General features: G+C 37.2%; 2 protein-coding genes across 2 annotated transcripts; both read right to left on the bottom strand.

Annotated features, from left to right (window-relative positions):
• Positions 1–2324: 2324 nt before the first annotated feature.
• LOC114477961 (importin subunit alpha-6-like) lies at positions 2325–8269 on the bottom strand. Its single transcript, XM_028470698.1, has 5 exons — positions 8191–8269; positions 7970–8094; positions 7764–7891; positions 6167–6345; positions 2325–3511 (listed from the first exon to the last, which is right to left on the bottom strand). The coding sequence occupies exons 4-5, from the start codon at positions 6312–6314 to the stop codon at positions 3324–3326; spliced, it is 336 nt and encodes a 111-aa protein (XP_028326499.1). The 5' UTR covers positions 6315–6345; positions 7764–7891; positions 7970–8094; positions 8191–8269; the 3' UTR covers positions 2325–3323.
• Positions 8270–10941: 2672 nt separating this feature from the next.
• Positions 10942–20073, bottom strand: LOC114477962 (importin subunit alpha-6-like). Its single transcript, XM_028470699.1, is given in 13 exon segments — positions 10942–11109; positions 11782–11822; positions 11825–11880; positions 11963–12051; positions 15091–15126; positions 15128–15190; positions 15192–15224; positions 15337–15441; positions 15534–15573; positions 15575–15619; positions 15722–15810; positions 16732–16865; positions 19971–20073. Coding segments are annotated over 12 exon segments (894 nt in total). The 5' UTR covers positions 16861–16865; positions 19971–20073.
• Between the last annotated feature and the right edge of the window lie 368 nt (positions 20074–20441).

Here is a 20441-nt window from a genome sequence, read left to right as displayed (position 1 = left end):
TATTGGAAAGGTATGGGATGGGTGAGTAGTTAGATTACTGGACAGGAAACAATTCGTGGAACTGGGACAACATAACTGCTACTTTGTTACGTCGCTCCGAAATGTCTTAACAGCTCGGGTAAGTCATCCAGTGTTTACAGTATATATACTAGTACAGTGCCCATGGAAGTATGTATTCATGTAGTGGGAGCTTAAGTAGAGTTGTCAATTATGGGCATAATAATGACACACTGTAGCATTATAAAGAGGTATATTTGCAGGTGCAAAGTAAAATAGCGTGTGCAGTTTCTCTGGTTTAATTCTATGAGACGTGCATGATGAATGTGTTGGTTTTTTTTTTACTCATTTAAATATTTTTTGTTTGGTGTATTTTTCTGTAATGTATGTTTTTTGGAGTCATTATGTGTATTTTTGTATCTTTCTGTTGTTTTGTTGGTGCATTTTTTGTATAATTATTGTTTTTTGTTGCCATTGTAATGCAATTCTATAGTCATTTTGTGTAATTTTTTTGTGTGTAGTTTTGTGCATTTCTGATGTCATTTTAGTGTATTTTTTGTTTAAATATTGGTATTTTGAGTCATTTTCATAATTTTGTTGTCATTTTGTGTATTTTTCTGTAATATATGTTTTCTAGAGTCATTTTGTGTGTTTTTGGAGCCTTTTTGTATATTTTTGTGCATTTCTGTTATTGTTTTGTGTACTTCCTGTATAAATATTGTTGAATTTTTTGTTTTATGTCATTTGTGCATTTTTTGTATAATTATTTTTTGTTGCATTTGTAGTCTGATTCTGGAGCCATTTTGTATCTTTTTTTAGTGTAGTTTTTTTCTGTTGTCTTTTGTGTATATTTTGTATAAATATTTAGTTTTGTGTATTTTGACTCATTTTCATATATATATGTATATTTCATATACACAAGGTCTGGTTGCGGAGTGGGCATCTGTCTCCCGTGAACGTCTGTGTGGTGCCGGTGAAAATGTTTGTTTCACAAAATGTACCTATGGTTAGAACAGGAGTTTTCAAAGTGTGGGTTGTGTCTCCGCTGGGGGGGCCAGAGTTCTTTTGGGGGAGAAAAAATAAATAAACTGAAGAAATTGTGGTACTCTTTCTTAGAAAAAGCAGCAGAAGAAAGCTGGGAAGTGTCTGTAACAACCTGTTTTCAGGTATTTCTGAGGCTTTTTGTCTCTTTTTTCTCAGCTCAGTTGGTTAAGAGAGAGAATTAACAAAATAAACCCGGCATAAGATGACTGCAAAGGATAAAAACTAGTGAAATAAATCTATTCAGGAAAATTATGACAGAATTTTTAAATTTTGCAATTTTTTTTTTTAATTAAATCAAAATCTTAAACAACTATATTTCTATACTTTGACTTTCTTAATATAGTTAAACTATTGGTTAAAGTTAATGGGACCGATTCATTGAGTCTTTTTTTCTTTGATCTCCAACTGCAGAATTAGATCTTCTGATGAATTTGATATGGATAAACACAAACTTAACATTTTTTATGTTGAAGGGTTAAAAATTAAATGGCCTAAAATCCCAGTGTCAAACTCAAGGCCCAGGGGCCAAATCCGGCCTTTTGAAGCATCCAATGTGTCACGCAGGAGAAAGTAAAAACAAAAATAATTTTGTAAAATGAAAAAACAAATTCAGTTATACATCAGATATGTCAGTCCCTCAAAATATACAAAATCAATGAAACTCTACAATATTTACAGGGTTCAGTTTCCCCCATGATTATTCACTGTCACTAACAGTCTGTTTAAAGTCATGCGAACACCCCAACTGCCTGGGCCTCCTTTTTTATGAACTTGTACAGTATGTTTTAATATATAATTGTCTCCTCTCAACTAATGTTTTTATATGTAAATGGCAGCGTTATAAATTTTGTAGTTGCATTTTTCACAGTATACTGTATATTTCTTGTAATTTGTGTAATTAGTATTCTTTTAGGGCAACAATTGAACATTCTGTCCAGGGAGTGCAGATGAAAAATAGAATCTGGTACATTTTCAGTATTGATAATTATGTACACGGTCTCTGTTCAATAAACAAACAAACAAACAAACCACATATTGGCATTCAGCTCTACTTTTTTCCAAAATCCTGCAATTTTTCTCCAATAATTCCAAAAACTTTCCCCAAACTAAATAAAAATTGGTCACAACAATGGACATTTAAGTGGAGATTGTGCAGGCACTGATATCATGTGATTGGATATTGTCAGTGCTTTAGATGTTATATACATGTGGAAGTGGAGATGAGAGCAGTTGAATTGAAACAAGTTTCAACCTGGAGAATGAACAAAGAAAAAAGTCTTTGGTGTATATTTGAATTAAACAGAGCAGTTTAATAACTCTTGTTTTCCAGTAAAGTGTGCATGTTGACAGTGAGGAGAAAGCCATGCTTCCCTCGCAGGTCTGTGGCAGCGTACAGTCATACACTCCTCCTCCTGCTGCTGAGCGTCACCCACACACAGCAAAACAAAACAAAACAACCAAATAAAGAAACCTAGAAAAAGGCCGGTATTAGAAAACTATACACAATGATTGTGCTTAATGTAGTCTGTGCATTACAAAGATTCTCTTATTCACATAAATATAGGCATTTGTAATATTCATTTCTTTCAGTTTAAGGCCGACGCCTTTGTCCGACTGCCTCAACCAATCAGAGTATGAGTCAATACCGATGTGAGGGAAACCACCCTCAGAATGAGACTACATGAGAATAGCACTGTGCATATCATCATTAGCATCGTATTCTGTCCTAATGAGAAACTAGACAGCACAACAGATAAACATGCATCCACCTGATGATGATTAACGTCCAGTTGGATTTTTACATCATGAGCCCATCTCAGCCTTTCCTCCTCATCACTCTGTGTTTACTGAAGAGGTAGTTACACTTTGAAATAAGGATTTGAATGTTGATTAGGATAATTTCTAACTGTCTCATTGTTTTCCACATCTCTGAGCACAATAGGAATAACATCACAGGAAGTGGAAGGAAGGATCTCCACAGAGTAGCTCTAACTAAATAAAGTCCCACGGTTTGGACATCTCATTCCAGGGAATGGAGAGCAGAAAAGCACAGTCTTCCATTCACACTTTGACTAATTCAAACAGCATTCGGTGAGCCCCACCCTTCCATATCTAATGACAGGCCTCTCCAGATCTGATGTGAAGGCATAGTAGAAGTCCAGTTCTGAGAGGGGCGGGCCTACTTGACATACCCTGGAAGTATGGGCTGCCGTTTCTGTCCTGGTCAGGAGGAGTGACCAGGAAAAACAAGGAAAGGAAAGGAAAGAAAAATGGGGGTGAGGTTAAAGCTGGAACCCCTCCATGGGCCCCTCCTGCTCCTGGAAGACAAACTGGCCTTGACTCTGGTCCACCTGGGGAGCCAGGCTGGCGTCCTCCTCCTCTACACCAAAGTAGTGTTCGATAAGGTCAAAGGCCTTCTGGTAGATCTCCTGGTTCTCGTGGCTCTGCAAGAACTCGATCTTGTCCAGACCTGCAAGAAGGTTGTATGCACATGTCAGCTGTAAGAAGTAAAATACAATGAGAACATGTTCCAATATCACAATCAAAGCTCCACCTGTGATCAGTGATCTGATTATGGCATCATGATTGTTCACACTTTAAAGCAGTGGTTTGTGGCTTGTCATGACCCCGTTTATATATCACACATTTCTGGGGACTCCCGGACACTTTTTTTTCTCAAAAATTTGTTTTTTCATGTTTGTTATACTGCGTTACAAATACAATACTAATGCCAGTATTAGTGCACAGTAATGACAATATGCGCCAGCTTAGATATTTTTATACTGCATTTTATTTGAACTAATAAACAAATAATAAATAATTGTATTTTAACAGTCGAAGCAGATAGCTGCCACCTTTGAACCTGGTTCTGCTGGAAATTTCTTCCTGTTAAAAGGGAGTTGTTTCTTCCCACTGTCACTAAATGCTTGTTCATGTGGATTTTGTTGGGTTTTTTCTTTCTTATTATGAATTTGATATTTTGATACCCGCATTGAGATGACTTTGTTGTAATTTGCACAATACAAAAAAAGTTGACTTGAATTAACTCGATTTATATTTGAGAAATTGAAAGTATAGAAATACAATTTGTTGGTTCAATTATCTTACCAGAGATTTAAAACTTAAGGTTAGTCACAGGTGCAGGAAAGTTGGTCTGTAGATGTTGCAGGAGGTGAAGTAGGGAGGTGCTGAGTCATTGCACAACGTGATTTGATTTTAGGTTAACAAATTGTTATATTTTGATTTTATTTGTCATTAATCATTAATAGCCTCTGTAAAAAAATAACTTTATTTTAATTTTTTTTCAACTATAGGGAGCCATTACAAAAGAGTCAAAGGGCCATATTAGAGAAGTGCACTCTGTGGGACGTGACAAAGCGCTCAGCCGCTTCGTCCAAAATAAGGTCACCCATACGCACTCGCACAGATGCGACCAGATAAAATTTTCACTCGCACACTGAAAATATACTCGCATGTGTGACCATTTTGGTCTGACTATGAAGCTGGATTTCCTCTTATCGCACTAACTTCCAGCCTTTATTCTGTGTGTTCTGTTCTAGGCCACTGGTTAACTTCTTACTAGGATAAATCACCATAGTAACTGACGCTGAACGGCTAACCTGGTAAGGACCAAGTTAACATGTGGAAAAGATCTGAGCCAGTATAAAAGTCCCGCCTCCTGACCAATCAGTTTTAAGTGAACTGCGTGAATAGAAATACGTCTGTGCTGTAATAAATTGACAGTGATTGATCAAAGTGTGTCTGTTCATTGTCCGATTAATTCATATTGTATAATTTCATGATTTTAAGCATCAACAGAGTCTGCCTGCATTCCTTCGTTCCTGCTTTTGCTGCAGCAACAGTGCTGTTTTAGGCCTGGGTTATACAATTATTATCTAAATTCTTTACATTTGTTAGGAATAATTGTCTGTTCCTCATGGTGACAAGTTGTTCTGCACGGTTTCTCCGCATTTGTGATTGGACAGACGCTGCAAACTCCGCTTGTTTTATATTGGCGCACACGCAGTCAGGTATGAATCCCCTGGCTTAAATGAACGTTGTGATAAGCAGCTTCGTAGTACATCTGCTCTATGACTGAAGCTGTGTTTCATCACAGTTTTTTGCAAAATAAAAGTCATATTTGTAATTTTCAACAAAGTATAATTGTGCTTTTAACGAGTTTCCATTGAAGGTTGTTTTGGGCAGGAGCCTCATAACTCCCGTGAAAACTCATCCCGCGAGACTTCGCTACAGGAAGACGGACACTCAGAACCTCCTTAAACACTGACGTCTGCATTCCTTTATGGTTTGCTGTCTAATGTTGTAGTAATAATATTTAAGTATAATGCAAAGAAATGTCTTGGTCTCTTCTGTAAATGGTAAATGGACTTGATTTTATATAGCGCTTTATCATCACACTGAAGCAGTCTCAAAGCGCTTTACACATCAGCTCATTCACCCAATCACTCTCACATTCACACACCAGTGGGACAGGACTGCCATGCAAGGCGCTAGTCGACCACTGGGAGCAACTTAGGGTTCAGTGTCTTGCCCAAGGACACTTCGACACATAGTCAGGTACTGGGATCGAACCCCCACCCTCTCGATCAGAAGACGACCCACTACCACCTGTCCACATGCCCACGTTTTCTCAGACAGACATGTGACCAAGTACATCTCGCCCAGTGACGTGTAATTGTGGAAAAGTGTTTCCATTGCGTAATTGCGATAAATTTCAATATAAAAACATCTGAAAAACCTCTTTTTTCCATTACCAGTTTTCATTGCGCTATTTAGATTTTGCGCTATTTAGATTTTGCACATTTCCAAAGGTATTGGAAACACAGCTAGAGAATGTTTGGTTAGCTGAAGCTAACAGAGAGAAATATCCAGGATATATTTATGAGTTTATGCCCTAAATGAAAATGATCCAGGATCAAAATCCATGCATTACTTTTTTAGTGACCGTTCACAGACAAACGCACGCTGGCAAAAACATAACCTCCTTGGAGGAGGTAACAACACAGGAGAGTGTAGAATAGTAAAACATTCTGTAGGTGGAGATGAAGCAGATGACTGTAAAGTGTTTGAGGGGTTTGAGGTAAAACATGAGCCCAGAACGTACCGTAGGCCTCCTCTATTAGAGCGCAGTAAGGGTTTATGCCTGTTCCATTCTGCTTGGCCTCTTGTTCTCCCAGTCTGAGGATGTTCTCCAGACCGTTCAGAGACACCTGCACGATCTTTGAGTCCATCACAGTCAGCAGGTCACACATGGGTATGATGGTCTTAAGGGACACCAGATATCTGTGGACACGAAACACAATCAGAGATGTTACAGATGACCACCTTGGTATGATTGTTTTCAGAGATATTATGATTTCACCATTATTTTGCATTAATAAATCACACACCATCATGAATATGTAAAACAAATGAAACTCCTTATAGGTCCCAACTCAATTCCTCAATTGTCATTTTCACATTTGCAGTTTTTTTCTTTCCACTGTTGTTGTTTTTATAAATTATGTAGGTCCTACATTTTGCACGATTATCTTATGTTAGCAGTTATTTTTGTTCTGCTCTTATACTGTGTTGCTGCAAATGTGAATTTCCCCTCTGGAGATCAATAAAAGGGTGATCTATTTTTATTTTAATTTCATTTCATTTTTGGATACTCTCATAGGAAAACAATAGATATATTAACAATGTAAAATAACCAAAAAGTATAAGAACAATTCTTGTGAAAAAAATGCGCACTGATGGTGTTTATACATGTTAATTGACTGTGTGGGGTGCTGAAGTCTGGTTCTGGAGAACTGCTGTCCTGCATGTTTTATGCATACTAAACAAAAAGAAATATACACAAATTGACACAAAAAAACCCAACAAAAAAAAACTACAAACTCCAAAAACGTTAATAATAACCCATTTGGAATCAAACTAAAATCACATCTGCTGTGTAATCAATAAATCGTACAAATCAAATTCTCATAGGAAAACAAAGGCTAGAAAATCTCTACCTGTAAATTAAATCAACAATCATATTTGCATACGAACAGTGAAACTACTACTGATCTACAGACATGCTGGGCTTTAACGTTACATGATTGCAGCTTAATTTGTCCGTTGTTATATTCGGTAAACATTGACATGACCAGTTACTAGATTTACTTTGCCTGATTTCACTGTAAATTATTTGTGGCTTGTTTTACATTCAGGCTGTCTGTCTTCCACAACACCCAGGTTATATTCTTGTATTGAAAACACAGCTGACTAAGCATTTGTTTCTCTTTCTGCAACTGCACGAAGCAACACAAGGCGGTGACACGCGGCTGATGTACCGCCAATGAATATAACTCGGGCATAATGTTTTCTGGAAATTTGTCGGTATTATGATTAACTAATCGTAAAGTTTAATACTGCAATTAATCGTGAAAACGGGTCATCATATCGTCCCTAACTAAGCACAATGTTTTAAAAAACCAAACAGGTTTAAAATGCTCAACAACTAAAACATTTTAAAATAACTTGAGCTCGTAGAACTATTCATTTAATATATTCGATGGATCAAACTCATCCATCTAAATCTAAACACTAAAGGATTAAGATGCTGCTTTTCCAAGTAGGAAACAAATGCCATGGAACTCTGGATTGAGTGTTCTTTACAAAATAAAACCTCAACCATTGCTCTGATCAGAGAACATGAAGCACCATAACCTCACTTTATCTGAGCAGATGTTCCTCCAGAGGTGGCATTGGTAATGGCCCAGGCTGCCTCCTTTCTTGTGCGGAACTCTGCTTTCTGCAGGATCTCAATGAGCACGGGGAAGATGTTGGCATCAATGACATTCTGGTTGGAAGGGGAAAAAACATCAACTTTATTTTAACACATCAGCTCTGATGTGCTGCTGAGTGGTGGAGTGTTCACCTGAATCTGAGCTCTGTTTCCTGCTGTGATGTTGGACACGGTCCAGCATGCCTCCTTCTTATGGACTCCTTGGGCTGCTGAGGAGGTGGAGTAAACATGGCAGTGCTGAACAGTTTCAAGATCACCTGAGATGGTGAACAAACAGACATTAGAAGGAAAACGTTACATTCAATGACTCCTTTAAGTGGAAGCACCTCAGAGTTGGGGTGGAAGGCCATTACCTGAGTCTGAATGTCATCCCCCGTCACGATGTTGCCGACAGCCCGTAAGGCAGGAGAAACCACCTTGTAGTCAGTGTGCCTGTAAATAGGGGAACAAACACTCACGTCATTCACAGCAAGATAATGAACAACCTTCTTCTGACGTCAATACCTGATGATAGATTCATTAACATGACGTCAAAAAACTAATGTTTTAAAACCAAACCCCCCTAACATACAATATGTGAACTGAGACACTAGGAGAAATATTCCACATGGAGAAATCACATATGCTTTAAACCTGCTGAGGTAATAAAACTATCTGAATCCACCCACATACAGTATTAATCCACTCTCTCCAAACCAATCTTGTCAATCCCACATATTTGGTTCTTGTTTCTTTTTTTTTTTTTTAAATGTATTTATTTCATGTATTTTTTTTATTTTTCATTTTGTTTCCACCTTTCTTTTTTTCTTTGTATTATCCTCACCTGATTGCCTTCATGAATAACACCACTTTTCTAAAGTAATGTATTTGTGGTTGATCTGTCAAATATGATTGTTACCATCTGTCAATTCACACAATATGGATACACCTGTAAGAATTTTAGCAAATGTAGTAAGTTAGAAAATTGTGTTTGCAAATGTACCAGTTGTCTACTTTGAAAATAAAAAAAGAAGTTCTAAATAATAATAATAATAGTGTTTCAGCACATGGCACACATTTGTCCAATGAAAGCGGCTGTTGGAGGCAGAACTGTGTATTACTGACCATCAACCCTGCAGTGGGATGACTAAACTGACAAAACCAATGCACATCTCTGGGAACCAAATGTTCAAAAGCAAGCTTCAGACATTGTGGGTAAAGTGATGCACTCACAGCTGTCATATACTTGTTTTTATTTTCTATGCCTAAAATAAGGCGTTTGCGTCAATAAAAAAATACCAGTATTAAATTAAAGTTTCTGAACCAGGAGTGGGCTGTGGGTTCATCTGCACTTACAGCAGGTAAGACGTTAATAAAATATACAATAGATCGATGTTGATTCAACGCTCTGACCTTTCCCTTACTTTCCATGAACACCTGTGATCTGGCTCGGCTAACAAACTCTCGAGGTCATCTCTACGTCAATGCCGTTCCACGTAATCGGCTGGAGAACTATGAAACGCTAGAGCAGTCTCAGTAAATAGGCTTATCTCAAACGACACTGAACACTTCACTCCCATATTTAAATACACAACCTGTTTTTTCACCATCTCCTCTGGCCCCCTCCCCTCCTCCCTTCCTGCGCAGGTGGCGGGAGGTGAGCCGTAAGGGCAGCACCATCCTGTGGCCGACCTGCGAACTACCCATCCTAAGACCCATTCCCTATGCCATCGTGCTGTTGTATTGATTTGAATGTTTGTTGGTTTTAGTTAGATTTGTTCAGAAGCGATGGTTGGACTCTGAGGCGGCCTATGTAAGGGAGTAACCAATACGTGGATTTTTCCAGGAATATTGTTAATTTCTTGGGAAGCGGCTAAAACAGTGATGTGCTCTATACCACAAAAAATACAGTATTCACATAATAAAATGTTTGTGTCATACTGTTGCCATCCACTAGTAAACAATCACAAAAAATTCTGAACAGCAGCCATCTTGTGACGTCACACTTTTCCGGCAACCAGTCAAAGCACAGTCATGGACACACAGCAAAGTGAAGAACGTAACGTGAGTGAATCTGAGCATAAGTTACAGAATGACATTCCATTTCTCAGAGGGGTAGACCTCCAATGTGCAAAAAACAACATTAAAATGCAACGTTAAAATGGACATAATATAAAATATTTCATATTCTGTTTCTTGCATTTAGCATCATGAGAAATGTAGTCTTAGGCACTTTAATTCTTCTCCGTTCTCCAATCAGAATGCAGACACTCAGCTTCAAACAACATTGTATACGTGTTAGGTTTCTACCCAAAAGCTCTCCACCTGCTACTAAATTTACTCTGCAATGACTGAGCAAATTAAGGTCATTACTGGGTTAACAGTAACCTCTGCTATCACTGAGAAATTACTGAGCCATTTACATCTAACTAACAGTATTGAGAGTTAGGTATTTATAACTTATGCATTTAATTTCTGATTTTATAATTGCCTATAAATTATGTATATAAATGGTAAATGGACTTGATTTTATATAGCACTATCACCACACTGAAGCAGTCTCAAAGCAATTACATATCAGCTCATTCACCCAATATATAAGAACTATATTGATCACCCAATATTGGAACAGAATTAGGACTAAGGTTTTCACTACTAAACATGGATATTCAATCCAACTCTACTGCTGACACTGCCTTAATCATATGGATCTCAATGCCAAGTAGTGATTCTTCTAAAGAACTTTCACCGTGGGTTGTCACATCTATAGGGCAAAAAAAGGAATTGGATGCCAGGATGTTTGTTTTTTGAACACTGCTAACTGCCGGGTTTTCCCTCATTCACTAAACTCTATGAACTGATAAAAGGGAATAGTGCAGTATTTGTAAATATTGTTTGGATTATAATTATAAACCTTTTCTTTCCTTTGATTTTGTAAATACTTTCGTAACCACTACAATACAAGGTACCATCACCATTTAAACTTCATAGTGCCTCCGTCTCTTTGTTGCTTCTAGTTAGTTTTAGCCTATACTATAGCCACTAGCAACTGCTATATAAATAAACTAATAAGCAGGCTTGTGTTATAATTCAAAACAGGTTTGCCTCTTCATCAGATCAAGCTCTTACATGAGAAGCTCTACTAGTCTGCGGCAGACTCCGGAATCGATGATTGTCTGGATTTTTTCATTGGGACCATCAGACAGGTACGATAACGCCCAGCAGGCGTCGGCCAGTACGTCTGGGTCACTGCTGAACAGAAGTCTGGACAGAACGTTGAGACAAGGAGACACCTAACAAAGAGAGAAAAAACCTTTACAGGAGCTGGACAAATAGAAAGGAACATATCAAGACCCAAGACCAGGGGTCACCAACATAGCCCTCATGGACCATGTGAGGGGCCCTCAGGAGCTCTAGTCACCAATGAACATCTAAAATCTAATTTACTTTCTAGGATTCAGACTCACAAAGATAATACATATGACAGAAATTACCATCTTTAAAAAAAAAATTCCACTAAAACATTGTGACCAATGTTTTTAGGTGCTGCAGATTTGTGTATGGTGGGTGGTGCTATATAAAAAATATATTTTTAAAAATGCAAGGTGGATTTTGTAGAATATGAGATAATTGTTACCTTTTACAAATATTACGTGTTATACGATTAGTTAAAAGTTGTTTTTTAAAAGAGAGTAAAATAAGATCATGTAATGAAATTGAATAAATTAGGAGAAATAAAGTGTTGCATGTTGAAACCTTTAAGTTACTGCTAGCCTTAATTATTATCTTAGCCTCTAATTAAAGTAAGACTGAGAGAGATTCAGTATTTATCCAGAGCTTTTCTAACTGGTAGCCTTATACAGTACCTATGAAGTAGCTCACAGAATTAGAAGGTTGGTGATCTCTGATCTAGACTCACAAAGATGTCACTTTGTCATGGGTGAAAAGGTTTCAGGTGAAGTTACCTTGGCAAAATCTGGTGGAGGGTTCTTCCCTCTGCACAGGTGGACAAAGCCCAGACTGCATTACGGGTTGTTGTGAGTCGGTTAGATTTAGTGAGGAGCCTGAACACAACAGACAGAAGGCAGATGTTAGCAAACATCCACCAGCAGAGAGAGAGATGAGAGAGAGAGGAACGACACTCACTGTTGCAGAGACGGGAGGATCCCACAGTTGAGGACGTAGTCTCTGCACTCTGCATTGTCTCCTGCTATGTTCCCCAATGCCCACACAGCCTGAAACCCACAGCACACAGTGGAACATGCTAGAAATGACATGAGCTACTGGTGGCGCCGCGGGCCATATGGGTTGCTCAAACTAATTTTGTGTTGCCCCCAAAGTAAACGCACAGAACCACTCTGTAAAAATATACAAAATGACTAAAACAATTAAAATTAATCCAAAGAACACACAAGATGACTACAAAAACAACACAAAAATAACAGAAAATTTTAAAAAACAACAAAAAAACACAAAAATAAACACAAAAAACACATGGAGAAAAAAAGGTGTGTCCAAAATAAACAACAATATGCACAATGGACTCCAAAAATACACCCAAACAACAACAAAATGCTAGGATTGGTCATAATCAGTGGTGGACAGCAAAAAAGTAAAATGAACCTTTAGTTTAATTATATATTTGGGGGGGTACCTGTTACTTTCACATTACAAATAATGTACTTTTACTCCCCTACATTTCTACATATGCCCTTGTTACTCACTGCTCTTTTATTTTCTTTTTAAATCACTTTTGTTCTAACAGAAACAGTTTGGATTCATCCTTGTATGGTTTGATCTAGTTCTACTACCATTCCTTTTATACAGTGATTCTCAACTGGTGGGTCAGGGGTCCAAAAGTGGGTCGCGCACCTGTACTGGGTGGGTCGCGGACAACTGGTCAAAATTAATAAATGTCTCTCATGTTGTATTTTATTTTGAAAAAAACTTTTCTTTGATAGGCATGCTGTGAAATGCATGTTACACAGGAAAATATGTAGATTTCTGTTGAAAAAAATATTATATATTTGTGTTTTCAACAGCTATTTTTGAAAAAACTAAATTTTGTTGTCTGAATTCTTAAAAAAAAAAAAAAAAAAAAAAAAGTGGGTCCCAGGGTGGAACCAGTTGAGAACCACTGCATTAATACATCATACTCAACTAAAAGACTACAAGAGCACATGCAATTGTTGCATGTATATTATGTTTTCAGATTGTTGTAAGATAAACAAAAGCACTCAGAGACATAACCTCCTGCAATAATAATAATCAATCATTAAGGACTGAAATGTGAATTTTTAAAATTTCACAAATGATGAGAAATAAGGATATTTTCCAAACTGTTTGTCCATGTTTGAGGTTTTTAAAATAAACAGTGATTCATATCATAAAAATAACAATTTAATACTGCCAAGAAAAAGCCTGGTTAGCTCATCAAAATACACACTGAACATTGCATTATTAGTGTATACTGTTTTGGTAATATACCTCGTAATGCATGTTACTAGAAGTAACGGAAATGTGTTTTTTTGATACAAACACAGTTGTTGGTTAGATTTGTCTTCTATAAAACAGTTGTAATGGTTAGTGAATTCAGTTGTTACTGAGTTATTTGTGTAATGTTGAGCCTGTTGAACAGCTTTTTGTTCATTCAGTGATTAACTGTGATTTGGTTTAATAAAGACAAACCTAAACGTTATAGTACTTGAATTAAACACAATACAGTGTTATTCAGCAGTAGTACTATAAACACATACTCGATTGCGCATCAGTTTTATTATTGCACTCGATGAAACTCATTTTAAATTACTTTCAATACTTGAGTAACTTTTTGTGCACACTTACTTAAACACTTTCCTTTAAATACTATTTTAACTAAGCAACTTTTACGAGTAGTTTTCAACAAGCAGTATTTGTACTTTCAGTACTTTGTCCACCTTTGATTGTTTTTCTAAATAGTGACATGAATGTTGATCATGTGACCCCGAGAGCCGATATTCACATTTTTGTGTTCCCGCTGTGATAAAAGTTGCCATTTCTGCCACTAGAACATGACAAACCCTGCCAGTGTGATCATAGGTCATTGCAAACGCTGTGTTGCAGTTAGCTTGCTAACTTTGCTAAAGCCCATTTGTCAGTATTTTTGTTTATTATAGAATAGAATCCTTTTATTGTCAATGCACGAAGTGAAATGATGGAAATTGCACATGCCCACCCCCCACCCCCAACAAGATTCAAGTACACTTCAAAAATTCAAGCCAAACAGACACAGTAATCCTAAAAGGAACGGTAAAAGTCTGTTGGAATAAAAGGTAATCAGTATAAAAGTGCATGGTATAAAATATTACAAGTAGGGATGTAACGATTAATTGTAAGGCAGTTAAAAATCGATTCATAGGTATCACAGTTGATATCGATTTTCTAAAATTGAATTGCAGTACTTTTTTTAAACAGCAGAGGGTGCTATATATTTATCCTTCTCTTGTCCAAATGCTGAGGCGGCGGGCGGAATCTGCTACTTACTTTCTTTCTGGCCGCCTTCTACTCTTAAATATGTTCATAAATGATTCCTACCCCCTTAAGCACCGAAAGACTATCTGTAATATTATGTGAATATCTTAAAGTCACGTTTTTCTATTAGCTCTGCCTGCTAGCATAGCATCTCTCTTCACTGCTATAATATCTGCATGGCAAACGACCACTGGGTACCAGCACCCTCTATTGGTCCAAACAAATATCTGACCGTAATACAGGGCAGACTGTTTTTTTTTTTTTTTTTTTTAAAATCCAATTGTTAAGGCACAAAAAACATTTCAGTTGCACTTTTAAAAGAAAAAAGAACTATATTCAGTTTTTGCATTGTTTACTATAGAACCAGAATTTAAATTAATAAGCTTCTTCATTTGTATTATTCCTTTATTTATTCATTCAAGATTATTTTTAGTTAAATTGCATTGTTTTGAATAGTTTATCAAGGGATTCTTTGACAATGAAAAATATAAGGAAAATAATACAGTATTTTCTAGTTTTTTTCCCCCCCCAAACAAATGAAGGAATATTTTTCAATCATTTATCAACAGTGCTATTTTGTAAAATAAATCGTGAGAGAATTGTATCGTGAACCCAGTATCGTGAATCGTTTCGGGAGTTGAGTGAATCGTAACATCCCTAATTACAAGTGATAAATTCATATTAGAAAAAAGACAAATTCAGTTATGAGTATTTCTCAAATAATGGCTGACAATCCTGTGATAGAAACCATTGTAAAGCCTCACCTGTTCCTGCACATCCTCGTACTCTGAGTTCAGCAAACTCTATAAAAATGGGAACTGCTCCTGTTTCAATCACCACTTTAGTATGCAGGAAGGTTCCAGAATGCAATGTTGGTCAGTGCCCAGGCTGCCTCGAACTGTTGGAGCAAACACAGTGAGTAACGTTACTAACCATGTGAGTTATTGTGGGTGGTCACATGAAAGAGGCTGAGGCGTGTTTCTGACCAAGGTGCTGCTGCTATATCTCACCTGCAATGTGCAGTTCTCACTTCTCTTCAGAAACTCCACGAACTGGTTCACAACGCCAGCGGTGGAAATAACCTCATCTATTGGGGGGGTTGGTTCTACAGAGAGGAACACAACAACCACAACATTTTGTCAAAGCATCTAGTTTAAAACATGGAGCAATGAATGAACTCATGAGCAAGACAAAACCTTTGGAGAGTTAACTTTCTAAATTTCTGTGTTGCGATTAGCTGCTGGTCTTGATCTCAGAAAGATCATCTGAATCATGTCCGGGGTAGACTGCATCCTGAAAAGTCACATCAAATCAATGGTGTGCGTTAGGAACACAGCCATGAAGGATGGGGCCAGGGGCCATGCTGTGCGGGAGTTCTCACCCCTGTGACGGCACTGTGGAGGGTAACGTCTGGATTCCTGGATGGGACCTCACAGCATGGACTCATCACCCGAGGGAACACACACGTTTCTCCTCTTGAAAAGCTGTGGGTAGAAAATCCACATCAGACCAGCATGCACTACATGTGGTATAACATTATGACACGCCCAGCCATCAATTACAGATGAAGCGAAACTTTTACACCAGGAGTAACCAACATGGCGCCAGCGGGCACCATAAGAGGTGTTCTCAGGCCTGTTGTAACAGGAGCACGAGTAACCAATGAGCTTTGTCTAAGATCTGATTTCCTTGCCAATCTTCAAACTCACAAAGATAAACACAGGTGACAGAACATGTGTGATGAGTTTGTCACACCACAGAAACGTGTGTCATTGACCACTGAGCCAAATTTGAAAGATGAAAAAAAGTACAAAAGTATATATAGTGGGGCAAAAAAATTATTATTAGTCAGCCACCAATTGTGCAAGTTCTCACATTTAAAAAGATGAGAGAGGCCTGTAATTTTCATCATAGGTACACCTCAACTATGAGAGACAAAATGAGAAGAAGAAGAAAAAAAAAAAAAAAATCAAGGAAATCACATTGTAGGATTTTTAATGAAGTTATTTGCAAATTATGGTGGAGGTCATAAGGTATATTTTTGTTTTTGCCTGTGATTTTTAATCTTTTTTTTCTTTAGTTTTATTCATTTAGGATGTTTAAAGGTTCTTGACATTACAATTACAATAGTAACAAATACTATTGAAAAAATAAATGTTTTTGCATTTGAAAGGGTGTACTGTAGTAGTAGTGGGTAATTTGGTCACAAATATTTGTTGTCAATAATATTGTTTATCGTCAATAATTTGTGGGACAATATTTCATCCAGAAAAATGTGTTCCTGTCCTAGGTCTATTTAAAATGTGATACAGGAATCAACATGAATCCAAAGTTTTACATCTTTCACACATTGGATTTTGTGTGTTTCTGTGGTGGAGTAAGTGATAACTAAGCGTGGCTATTACCTGCTCCTCTCTCTTCTGCTTACGAAGCTGTATTCCTTCCTCCTCTCTTCTTCGACGCATCTCCTGAGGATTTAAGGCTTTGTTCTTGTAGCTCTTCATCCTGCAGTTGTCTTTTCCTGGACTAGCCATTGTGTCTGATGAGACAGGCAAAAGAAGAAGCTGCGTCAATCACAGCATCAAACAGGTAGAGAAAACAGCATCAAACAAGTGAGTGAAACAAGTTTTATTGACACATATTAAAGAAAGAAACAGGGTTGCTAAACAGAAAAATGCAGATTATAATTTACATTAAATTATCTTTTTTATGTTACTAGTGAAAAACTAATAAATAATTATTAGACACTGAGGCAAGCTACAATTGCCTCAGTTTTTTTCTTCTTCTCTCTCTCAATCCAACTCTGGGACATGCACAACAATTCCGTTGTACATATGGCAATAAACTTTATTCTATTCTATGTAAAGGATTTTCAATATTCACAAGTGGTGAAATAGCCTCAAAGTTGGGGTCCAAAAACTAATTAAATTGAAGAATAATAGCTTTATAGTCCAAGAAAGAGTAATCTTTATTATAAAGATTAAAACAGAGATCTGATTTTTTTTCCTTACATTGCCACATGCAGTTAGGGGCCAATAAATATACCCTAAAAATTGTTTTTTTCAGATATCAAGAGACTGTCAACCAATGCATATATACTAATCATTAATGATCTGAACAGTCTATGTACATAGCTCAAAGCTGATAAAATTACAGGGAGCTGAGGCATAGTTCTTTACTGAAGGCCCACCCATGTTCAAACCCAAAACCCCTTTTTTCAAATATTGAGGGGCTGGCATGTTGACCAGATAGGATGTCTAGAAGACGTTTTATATAATCTGAGAGACTAGGTAGAGCTGTATTACTAAATCAAATTTCAGTGTCCTATGTGATGTAGTTCCTGAGATATTGGACGCAGAAAAAATAAAAAATAAAATCGACACATCTCCCCCCCCCCCCCTTAATTGGCTAAATCTAAATAAAGTATTTATCTGATCAAACAAAAAAATGTAAAGTCTGCCAACTGAATTATTAAAGAACAATTCCTAAAAAAAAATGAAGTGCTTGGGATTGTCCTGAAAATGTGTGAAATGACACAGCGCTTTGTGTTCACCCTGAAATGGACAGAAGCTTCATTCTATAGTAGCATACAGGTCTCAACACTAACTGACTGACGGTTAATGGAAAAAAAAAAAAAAAAATCACGATCGATCGTTTGTCATTAGGGATTTAACGCTTAATCGTAAGGCAGTTAAAAATCGATTCATAGGTATCAAGGTTCACATCGATGCTGTGAAAATTGAATCGCAGTACTTTTTTTAACCAGCAGAGGGCGCTATCCAGAAGTCATGGCGGCGGGCGAAATCTGCGAATACTTTCTTTCTGGCCGCCTTCTACTCTTAAACATATTCATAAATGATTCCTTACCCCTTTAGCACCAAAAGAATGTCAGTAATATTAAGTGAATATCTGCAAAAGTCACGTTTTTCTATTAACTCTGTCTGCTAGCATAGCATCTCTTCTTCACTGCACTTAGCTGGATGCCAACCGACCACTGGGCTACCATCGCCCTCTGCTGGTTCAAACAAATATCTGACGCAAATACAGTGCAGACTGTTTTTTTTTTTTTTAAGGTCCAATTGTTGTCACAAAATACATTTTCAGTTGCACTTTAAATAAAAAAAAAAAACTATTATGCAGTTTTGTATTGTTTACTATGGAACCAGAATTTAAATGAATGGGCTTCTTCATTTGTATTATTCCTTTATTTATTTCATTCAAGATTTATTTTTAGTTAAATTGCATTGTTTGAATAGTTCATCAAGGGATTCTTTTGACAATGAAAAACAAAAGGAAAATAGTACAGTATTTTCTAGTTTTTTCCCCCCCAAAAAATAAAGGAATATTTTTCAGTCATTTAAGTACAGTCCCATTTTGTAAAATGAATCGTGAGAGAATCGTATCGTGAACCCAGTATCGTGAATCGAATCGTATCGGGAGTTGAGTGAATCGTTACATCCCTATTTGTCATGATATTAAAAATAGATATTTCTCTCCAGAATCTGTATTATACCCTTTGTCTGCACATGTGCTTATAGGTTAATGCTACAGTCCGACTTTGATGTTCATTGTTTTTTGGAATTCTGAATTTTGGTTTCTATAGGTGTAGTTTAGGTTTTAACATTTAATTTTGGATAAAAAAATTAAAAAAGCAATAATCAACACCACCATTGAATCGCAATATAAATCTAGTCAGCACCCAAATACGGTGATAAAATAAAATTAGGAGAAAATAACATCAAGTCTTTTGACACGGAAACAAACTGGATTTTTTGTACATAGGCATAATGTGCCTGTGTTTTCACCGTGCCAGGATGGCCGAGTGGTTTAAGCGTCTGACTCAATTTTTCCTTCCGCTGCCGTGGATTCAAATCCTGCTTTTGTCATATATATGTTTTCATTTTAACATATTTAACATGGCAAATTCCACCTTTAAAAATACATATACAACAAAATTTACATTTTAAGGTATTTCCTGGGTTAGGATTAAAGCTAAAAAAAAAAAAAAAAAAAGGGTTAGCGGGTAGCTAAAAATTAGCCAATTTAAACTGATGGTACTTTAAGTCACGTGGTGCACCTATTAAGTCACCTGAACTGGCCAATGAGGGGCATTAGACTGGTAGTCTATTCATACGTTTCCGTATGAATAGCTAAGGCCAAATATTGTCCCAGCCCTACTAAAAACACTATCTAATTCAATTTAGAGCTTGTGTGGTGTTCCCTCTTCTCATGTCAGAAAGTGTTAAATGGAAACCTAAGAGACACTGCGTCTTTGTGGGCTTCACATGACCTCCCGTCTGTATATCAGAGGTGTGGTTGTTAATGTAACGACCTTACGTGTATATATTTATGCTCCTGCAATAATATAGAATCACTCCCCCATTATGTCACTGACATGAAGAGAAACTGATGAAAAGTAAAGCGCGCAATGACAGTGAGTGGAGTGTTGAGAGCAGCACTGACTGAGCGACTGGGACGGAGGATGACAGCAGGTCCCACTGCAGGCCCGGCTTGTCCAGACCAGCAGCCTGGGCTTCACACCACCTCCAGACGAAACATGCCGACGGCGTCTCCGAGCTCGTGAGCTGGAGCTGTGCGCGACCATCACACGCGCATAAACACAGAAACACAGCAGTAGACTCACCTGTCACCGTGTGGAACTGTTTGATGAAACCTCTGCTGATCTCCGCAAATGGCGTCTAACTATCACTTTCCCAGCAAACCTTGCGCGGGAACAACATACTTTACGTCACATCCGTCAGCTGTGGCCAGTTTTTTTTTCTTTTCTTAAAAAAATAAATAATAATAATAATAAAGTACATATTTATATATATATATATATATATGGAAGCCCTTTGAATTTATTTTTTTTTTACTGTCGGGAATGAGCTTCCATTGTAAAGCCAAGTGTGCTGTAGAGTAACTGTCACCTCATTGCACGTGCAATTTTTGACGCCATTGCATTGAATATTCTTTTTGTTTTAAGGAACAAACCCAACCAAATTTGATCATAATGAATCTGTACTCAGCAAATTTCCTCTCGAATAATTAAATCAACAACAGACCAAATAACCTTCCTCAAACCGATCAGTATAACACAACCTTTCTACCAAAC

The sequence above is a fragment of the Gouania willdenowi genome, chromosome 16, assembly GCF_900634775.1.
Source record: "Gouania willdenowi chromosome 16, fGouWil2.1, whole genome shotgun sequence".
Lineage (NCBI taxonomy): Eukaryota > Metazoa > Chordata > Actinopteri > Blenniiformes > Gobiesocidae > Gouania > Gouania willdenowi.
The sequence above is the reverse complement of the archived record's forward strand: the minus strand, read 5'-3'. Positions and strand labels throughout refer to the sequence as shown.